The following is a 9,422-nucleotide window of genomic DNA, read 5'->3' as shown; positions in this document are numbered from 1 at the left end:
TAAGCGGTATGTGTGGAGAAAAACAGGCATTGCTCATCACCTGTCCAATACAGTCCCATCAGTGAAGCATGGTGGTGGCAGCATCATGCTGTGGGGGTGTTTTTCAGGTGCAGGGACAGGACGACTGGTTGCAATTGAGGGAAAGATGAATGCGGCCAAGTACAGGGATATCCTGGATGAAAACCTTCTCCAGAGTGCTCAGGACCTCAGACTGGGCCGAAGGTTTACCTTCCAACAAGACAATGACCCTAAGCACACAGCTAAAATAACGAAGGAGTGGCTTCACAACAACTCTGTGACTGTTCTTGAATGGCCCAGCCAGAGCCCTGACTTAAACCCAATTGAGCATCTCTGGAGAGACCTAAAAATGGCTGTCCATCAACGTTTACCATCCAACCTGACAGAACTGGAGAGGATCTGCAAGGAGGAATGGCAGAGGATCCCCAAATCCAGGTGTGAAAAACTTGTTGCATCTTTCCCAAAAAGACTCATGGCTGTATTAGATCAAAAGGGTGCTTCTACTAAATACTGAGCAAAGGGTCTGAATACTTAGGACCATGTGATATTTCAGTTTTTCTTTTTTTTTTAATAAATCTGCAAAAATGTCAACAATTCTGTGTTTTTCTGTCAATATGGGGTGCTGTGTGTACATTGAGGAAAAAAAATTAACTTAAATGATTTTAGCAAATGGCGGCAATATAACAAAGAGTGAAAAATTTAAGGGGGTCTGAATACTTTCCGTACCCACTGTATATAAGCATTCTCAGACCTTTCAGACCCCGCTGTACATGAACGGCTAATAAAGTGCTGCCAAACAGCCCTGCGTGGTGTTGATAATCATCTGCTCTCGGATCATCTTACAGTAAATGACGCTTATAATAGTGCATCAAGTGATACTTGTATTAGTGAACACAGCTGCCTACAGTGTTAGAGGAACTCAGTGGCTCGGTGTGTGTGATGGCAGTGATCACTATGGTTCAAGGAGAGACGAAAGGACAGAGTGTTAAGGTTTGCTTATGTCTTACGTGTTTGTGCATGTCTGTGCACAGCGTCCGCTCAAAGCGGAGGTACATTCATTTTTCTTCAAGACAAAGAACATTTAAGAACCTCATCGAAACAAGAGTTACTGCCACAACCACTGACGGACGCCATAATGTAGCTTATGTCACATTTAGTTCGTTGCTGTTTTACAGTAAGTCTTTTTCTAAACATGAAGCTAAAACTCGCTCTCTCTGCTGATGAATTGCATCCTAACCAGGTGCGACACAGTAAAAGTCCTCACAGAAAGTCAAATGCCATGCAAAGCCATTAAATCAGAATATAATCGATGATAAATCTATGTGGAGCAGGATTTTGGACCAATCAGATTTCGTTGTGCCATTGCATTCATTTATTTGAGTGAGTGAAGTGGTATTCAAGAATATTATAAAAATAAAGCAGTGATGTAGAATTTATTATGATAGCCAATATTTATTTTTGGTATGGCCCAGAACTTCAATTTTTGATGATATTATAAACCTATTTTAAAATTGTTTTAGATTTAGTGTGAACCGCATTCACAATTAATCTAAAACTAATTTATATAAAAAAAATTTTTTTACAAAAAGGGTATCTATATATACACCATATCAAATTAATTAAAATCTGAATTAATTAAATGTTACCCATTATTAAAGAAAGTAGAAATTTCCTGATTTTAAGTATTTTTAAATAGTAGAAAAGTATGGAAGCCCATTTCCGCCACTGAATAAAAAGGGTAATTACGACTTTTGTTTTAATTTTTTTATTCAGTTGTGGAAAGACAAAACCACCCCCCCTCAAAATTGGACTTTAATTCGCAATTGCGTGTTAAGTCAGAATTGAGTAGGGTTGGGTATCAAAAACCGGTTCCAAATTTCCAAGAACCGGGTATTCGATAAGACGCGTGCATTTCGATTCTGCTTAATGATTCCTGCGTTTGCATTTTAATGTGATTAATGTTCTGTAGGCTGCTGATTTTTGCTCGTGTTATTCAGCTGCAACAGAATGCTTTGTAAAAAGACAGAAATGTTTGACTTAATTTTTTTTATATTGCATTTTTTTATCTTATTGGAATCGAAACTAGGAATCGATAAAATTAAAACGATACCCAACCCTAGAATTGAGAGATATAAACTCGCAATTGTGAGAAAAAAAGTCCGAATTGTGAGTTTATATCTCACAATTCTGTGAAAAAAAGTCGCAATAACCTTTTTAAAAAAAAAAAAAAAGTTATTCAGTGGCAGAAATGGGCTTCCATAGAAAAGTCTGAATTCACTTAAAAATAATATTAAAAATAAAATAAATGTTCTCATTTTAATTTGAATTACATTTTAAGATTTCAATAAAAAAAATATTACTGTGGGCGGGGCTATTCAGAGTGACGGGACCAAAATAGAAAGCAAAATGTCTCATTGTGGTTGTTTAGGATCAAAACTCTGATTGATACGAAAGAAATCGTAATGCAATGAGCAGTAAATCCTGTGTCGTTCCTGGTTAGGACGTGGTTTAATGTGAAACAGTGCACTACAGATTAAACAAACCGCCCCAGACGGCTAAAGCTCACATCAGGTTATTACAATATCAGCATTAATGCTAATACACAATCAGAATACAAATCCTACATGGCAAAAAAGATATATTGATATAAGATCATTTCATAAAAACGCACTAGTGCAGAGCGAGAGAGAGGAATGGTGGGGAAGGGAGCGGGACAACAGGAAAAACGGGATCTCCCATAGGAGAGGACAGGAGCTGGAGAATACGGGAATCTCTCTTAGAGAGCCTCACATAGTAGTTTCTACGATGGTGTGGCTGTGTTTGGTGAAGACGTGGATGCCGTTGGGGTCCAGCGGGTGAAGCAGCTCGCTGTTCTTCAGGCTGTACTCCTTTGGGCGAGAGCTCGCGCCTCCTTTAACTGGTGCAGCCACGGCTTTGATCCGCTGAACACAACGCATTATTTGATTTGAGGACATATTCAAATTTATAAATACAGTGACAGACAGTAGCTATTTAGATAACAGCTGATAATGGCCCAGAACTGAACAGCATTCAAATTGAATCTAAAATCAAAAATATTTGTATGATTTTTTTTATTTATTTTTTTTATTTGTTTGTTTGGAAAACCAGTATCTATGTTTACAATACTAACTTAATGAAAATATATTCACAGATTTAACTGTTTATTGTTTTTTTTGTTTGTTTTTTCATCTGAATTACATTTACTTTTTCTTAAAAGTTTAGAAAATTGTATAAAACGTTTAATAAAATTAAAATAAAAAAGAAAGTAAATTAAAATAAAAAGCCATAAGTTATTATAATAGATCATTTTAAACTAGAATGACTCTAGAAATTATCTATTTATTATTATACCAACGTAATTAAAATATGATTAAAAAGTTGATTTAATTTTTTTAAACATGTATTATATAGGTGATGTAGAAAATTCAGAATTAGTTTTTTTTCCCCTTAAATTAAGAGAAAATTAAAGAATATTTAATAAAATATATATAATGTAATGTAAATATGATCTATAAATATAGAATTGCTTATTGACCAAATACTTATTTTCCACCATAATTTGCAAATAAATTCTTTAAAAATCCTACAATGTGATTTTCTGGATTTTTTTTCTCATTTTGTCTCTCATAGTTGAGGTATACCTATGATGAAAATTACAGGCCTCTCTCATCTTTTTAAGTGGGAGAACTTGCACAATTGGTGGCTGACTAAATACTTTTTTTCCCCACTGTATATCCTTTAAAACTAGAATGGTTTTCTCCGTGAACAATACAAAAGTCAGAATGAACTGTTTTAAAGTTTAAGAAAAAGTTAAATAAAATTAAAAATACATTTAAATAAATAAAATTTAAATAAAACCTTTAAGCTATTATAATATACTTTAAATGTAGAACTTTTTTTTTTTTAATAAAATTTTTACATATACCTTTTATATATCAAATATTATATATTTGATATATAAATATTAGTAGCATTCAGTTGCTGCTGTGTTCACATTGCACGATGGATCGGCGACAGGAGGTTACACACTGCATGACTTCACAATAGAAAGAATCGCCGACAGCTCTGTCTGGTGCAGGGTTGCCAGGTTTTAGCTACAAAACCCACCCAATTACTACTCAAAACTAGCCTGAAAATAGCCCAATTGCTTTCGAGGGGGTCCCCCGCGTTTGGGGGGTAAAATAAAAAAAATTTTTGGCGGGATTCTCCTGGTACAATTCACATTCCAGGGCCTAAATATCACGTCATTGGGGTCGCTTCAACCTGCTGACATAAAACACAACCGGCGGCAATCGTGGATTTGGCAACACTGGTCCGCAAACTACGTTTCATATAACTCCTCCCTGAACTTCCCGCTGCCCTGTATCGTGCTCTCTCATTGGCTGTAGGTCATCCCCGATGTGTTTTTCAGTCAGAAATCATTGCACACAGCGTGATTGTGAATCGCCGACAGCTCCAGATATTTAGCATGCCAAATATTTCACGGGCGTCGGCGACGTGACGGCGATTCCCTCAGATCGCATCTTTGATAATTCACACTGCATGATTGTCACTCGCGTGAACGAGCACCGATTTGCCTCCGATGTCGGGCATTTGTCGGCGATTTCGCAAAACCTGTCAGCGAGTGAAAAATCGGGCTAAAATCGTGCAGTGTGAACTCGGCATAACTTGAGAATCATCCTAATGTCACAGATATATTGTAATTTTCTAATAAAAATATGATCAAAATGCCAATAGATGTGTATGTTTGACGTGTTTTACATGCAGCTCATGACTTTCTCACCTCTATCAGGGAGCCATCTGATTGGATGATTTTGATGACGACCATCATCGGGATGCAAATCATAGAAGTCAGCGCAAGAGCCCAACCCAATCCAATGGACCAATCAGGATACTCGTAAAACTTGTTATAGGTGAGTGGCTTGTATTTCACCAATGAAAAGACAAAACAACCCTGAAATGGAAAAATGAGAAGAATAAAAAACTATTGCTGTTGGCCATATTTCTCAAGCAAAACTTGCATTCCTTCTCACACTTACCACACAAAGGACGGGAGTGATCAGCATCCAGCTCCATTTCATCCAGCTGTTGGGTCTGTAGCCGATCATGTCCTCTATAGCATCGTAGAAATTATCAGCCCCTGCAAACACACACATGCAGTCAAGATTTGTGCTGTGGTCTTTATTATGGTCTTCATTTCATGTGGGGCCAGTCATGGGTGAAAAATAGAGATGTGAAATAAGCCCAGAGGACTGATGTGATTATATAAGATTAATCTCAACAAACATTGTTAGACTGCTGATTGAGCAACATTAATGAGCTTAATACAGAGATCATAAGATGAGCTCAGGGTTTATGCTGTAAATACAAGTGACCGCAGCATCTGTTTTTGAAGAGACACCCGTTTAATAATTGTGCATGTAGTGTGTGTTTATGATTGTTTACAGTGTTTTATTACATGACTCTTTAAGGCCACAAATACCTTGAAACCTTGGTGATTTTAATGATGATTTGTGTATCTGGGTATGTGATGCATAACAGCCATAAGCTCTTTTATGTATCAACAAGATGACCAGCATTCAATAAATTGGGGTCAGTAAGATTTTTTAAATGTTTTTGAAAGTCACTTATACTCAAGACTGAATTATTTGATCAAACATACAGTTAAAACAATAATATTGAGAAATATTATTATAATTAAAAAAATCAGTTTTAATATATTTTAAAATTAGGAATTCATTTTGACTAGCAACCACCAAGACCATTTATTTGAAAATAAATATTTTGTAATATTATAAATGTCTTTTACTGTCATTTTTGATAAATTTATAGCATCCTTGCTGAATAAAAAGATAAATTTCTTTAATAAAAAAAATTGCATTGTCCCCAAACTATTTCAAACTTTTGAAATATAAGGGAATTTTCAAAACCATTTAATTTTTTGCCTCTTTTATTGAAACCCCATCTAGTCTAGCACTAGTGTATATATATATTAGGAATATATTATAGTTATGAACGTTTTTTTCTTACATAATTAAGAAAGTTAAATAAAAATTTTATGAAATTCATATAAAAAGTTATTGTAACATATCCTTTAGTTATTATAAAATATTCTTTAAAACTAGAACGACTCTTCTATAAAATAGATATTTATATAATACAAAATGAATTAAAATAGGATTGATTTCTTTTGTTGTCAATAAAGTAGAAATTCCCTGATTTTATGGGTAAAGTAGAAAATTCTAAATTAGCCTTTTCCCTAAAAAATAAGTGTACTTACCGTAAACCCAGGCTACTGCAACACATTCAAAGAATGCAACCCAGAGAAGGCACACACCGCTGGCGGCGTAGTAGTCAAACAGCTGGAAGACGTACATGCCACCCTGAGAGAGACAGACGCACATTCAGCATTCAATCAACACGAAACACACTCCTCCATCTCGCTCTCTCTTACTTTAGTGACCATGGTGAGTCCCAGCAGGTAACTGATGACGCAGATCACAGCGATGAAGATTTCTCTCCGGTATCCCTTCCTTAGGAGGGATGGGTACAGGTCCACCAGAGAGGTGATCTGACCCTCCACTTCTACAAACTGATGGGAGAAAACACACATGATTCAAGAAGTACAAGGGTTACTTGAAAATGATTTCTGTGCTATTGTAGTATTTACCAATATTTTCTATTTTTATATTTTCATTTCTTTCAGGACCACTATCGTCAAAGATGATTGACAGTTAGCATACAGTTTGGATTGGCGGTATGGTTCTGTTCTGGGCAAGAACTCCCTGCGCATCCATGCAGCCTAGCATGGATGAGAGCTGGGAGAGCAGCGATAACCCCCCCAGGGTAAACAGAACAGAACCAACATAAATGTATTGCAGATGTTGTTAAAGTTCAATAATTTTATGTACACGTTTTAGAATTAGTCTGATTCAAAGGAGAATCAGAAGGCTGAATTCCAACTGACAGAGGAGGAGCTGGGGATGGAGGAGGGTAATTAGCTATTGAGCAATGCGAAAACTGCTGATAACACTGAGGGACCTTATATATGAATGCTTAGATAGGTGTCGTATTCCTATAGGTAGATGGGGATCAGCTGACAGTCAGCTGATGCGAGCTTGACTAACGTGACTTGCCAGAACTAACGCTACGCTTGATTTTTAACATTTTAAATTTAGTTGAAGTGCTTTGTTGGTTTTTATTAGTTTTTCTTTTTTTAGCCTTTATTTATGTTTAAGCTTTTGTCATTTTAGTACTTAAACATACTTATTTCAGTTAGTTTACATATTTTTATATTTTCAGTTTTCATTGTAGTTTTAGTGCATTTGTCATTTTTTTTAGTACTGTTTATTTTTTTATGTTTCCATTCAGCTTATCTATTTCAGTTACTTTACTTATTTCTTACATTTTCAGTTGTCATTTTAATTTAAGTAATTTTATGTGCTTTTGTTAATTTTAGTACTTTTAAAAAATATATTTCTATTTAGCTGAAATGTATTTATATTTCATTTTTAGTAATTGTATTTATTTCTAATTGTTTTTCATCCACCGTTCATTTTTTATTTTTTTCATTTCAGCTTTAATTCAATTAATGAAAATGACTGAATTGTTTTAGTATTAGGTCATAACACTGGTAAGGACTTAAACTGTGTACAAACCAGCGTGACACTGAATATAAAAAAATAAAAAAATATATAAGCAGCTGTAATGACCTGTCACTTGTTGTGTTTGTTTGGATACAATAAGACCTCATTTATTCTATGAATCTATGAAAAAACTAATGAACATGCAATAGAGAGCTTTTGTCATATATTGCTATATCATGTTGTGCCTGGTTAAAGACAATACCGTTATAAAAACGTGTTCACACTGAGTGATTTACAGAACAATGCAACCATTTAACTTTATGTAAATGAGAAGTGATGTGATTTGGACAATACCAGTGTTTGTGAAGCAGAGGTCATGTGATACACTGGATACTGCAGACCAGTACAGATGCCTACTAGTGACCATCAGTACAGCATTGTTAGTTTCAATCATAGTTTTTGCATTTTGACGAAAATACTTTAAATGTCACATTCATTCATTTCAGCCAGTTCAGTACTCTGACTGAAATGTTAAACAAAAAATGTTAAACCCAGCCATGCTCAAACCTGAGCTCTGCAGTACTAGTCATTGTTAGAAGTGACTGTGTTGTCATTTGATCATGCTTAGAGACAGTTAGCGATTTTCTCTTTTAGTGACTTTAGGATACTGAATTGCATTGTTAGAGGCATATTCACAAGGTTTTTGAATGTGAACAGACAACGCGGGATGGACTTTTTCACTGGAGGAAGTGTTATTATGAACTTGTATTTTTTAGCTAGAAGCAATGGTTTAAGTTAAAAATGTTTTTATGATGGATATGTTTCTTCCAAACATACAGATTTTGACTTAAGATGTTGGTTGTTGGTTTGGATTACTTGTGGATTATTGTGATGTTTTTATCAGCTGTTTGGACTCTCGTTTTGACGGCACCCATTCACTGTACAGGATCTATTGGTGAGTCAATTTTCAGCAACTTTTCATTTTTGGGTTTTGTTTTTGTATCTTTTAGTATAGCTTAAATTGAGTGTGGAAGTGACACTTATGATCTTTTTCAGGTTAATATGTAAAATTATGTATAACTTAAGAACCGGAAAAAAAAAAACCTTGATGATGATTATCCATGATTAAACAAAAAAACACTGCTTTAATTGGACAAGTCTATGGAAGTTATCTGAGATAAAGTGTCCTAATGAACAAACAATGGTGACATTTGACCCTTAACTGTGGAAAATCAAAACATGCATGCTTCAGCACAGTCTAAGGCATAATAAATATTTTTTGACATCTTTTGTTTGCCTTCTGAAGAGTGAATGACATTCATAATAATGGCACCCTTATTTATGTCCAAACTGTTGTGGCTCTCAGTGTCTTTGCTTGTGTATGTGTGTGATGTAGGTTTAATTTCATACACACACACACACACACACACACACACACACACAAACATACGCAAAAGGAAATGTGATCCACCGCACGTTGGCTTTTCAGCAAGTCATATGAGACTGGAATACCTTCAGCATCTCGTGATATGTGAGTGTGAGGGTGTGTTTGTGGGAGGAAGCCCAAAATATAGTGGCGTAATTCCTCGCCGCTAGCGCACAGCCACAGAGAGATGATGTTTCACATCAGGACTCAATGCTATGCTGTAAAGTTATGATCTGCTGGCTTAACCATCTCAATGTTTGCAGTCTTTCATTCCAACACCAGGACACTCATATGTCACACCACCCAGAGGACATTTTTATTACTCCGAGACTTAATGGAGTTTCCAATTATGTTTCAGTGGTAAGTTCACC

The 9,422-nt window shown here is 35.4% G+C and overlaps 1 protein-coding gene and 1 long non-coding RNA gene across 2 annotated transcripts in view; one reads left to right on the top strand and one right to left on the bottom strand.

Moving 5' to 3' along the window:
* Positions 1–2,349: 2,349 nt before the first annotated feature.
* The window catches only part of LOC107552205 (sodium- and chloride-dependent taurine transporter-like), a 26,649-nt gene continuing 19,576 nt past the window's right edge, over positions 2,350–9,422 (bottom strand). Inside the window, exons 10-14 of the mRNA XM_016234054.1 lie at positions 6,494–6,631; positions 6,320–6,422; positions 5,079–5,179; positions 4,823–4,993; positions 2,350–2,960 (exon numbers count right to left, since the gene is read on the bottom strand). Coding sequence (XP_016089540.1) covers positions 2,805–2,960; positions 4,823–4,993; positions 5,079–5,179; positions 6,320–6,422; positions 6,494–6,631 — 669 coding nt within the window. The 3' untranslated portion in view covers positions 2,350–2,804. The remainder of the gene's footprint in view (positions 2,961–4,822; positions 4,994–5,078; positions 5,180–6,319; positions 6,423–6,493; positions 6,632–9,422) is intronic.
* LOC107552206 (uncharacterized) overlaps positions 3,825–9,422 on the top strand; it is a 20,076-nt gene continuing 14,478 nt past the window's right edge. Inside the window, exons 1-2 of the long non-coding RNA XR_001604842.1 lie at positions 3,825–3,836; positions 5,290–5,296. This is a non-coding gene — a long non-coding RNA (uncharacterized lncRNA). The remainder of the gene's footprint in view (positions 3,837–5,289; positions 5,297–9,422) is intronic.

The sequence above is a fragment of the Sinocyclocheilus grahami genome, unplaced genomic scaffold, assembly GCF_001515645.1.
Source record: "Sinocyclocheilus grahami isolate Dianchi unplaced genomic scaffold, SAMN03320097.WGS_v1.1 scaffold442.1, whole genome shotgun sequence".
NCBI lineage: Eukaryota > Metazoa > Chordata > Actinopteri > Cypriniformes > Cyprinidae > Sinocyclocheilus > Sinocyclocheilus grahami.
This window is presented reverse-complemented; position numbering and strand designations above follow the sequence as displayed.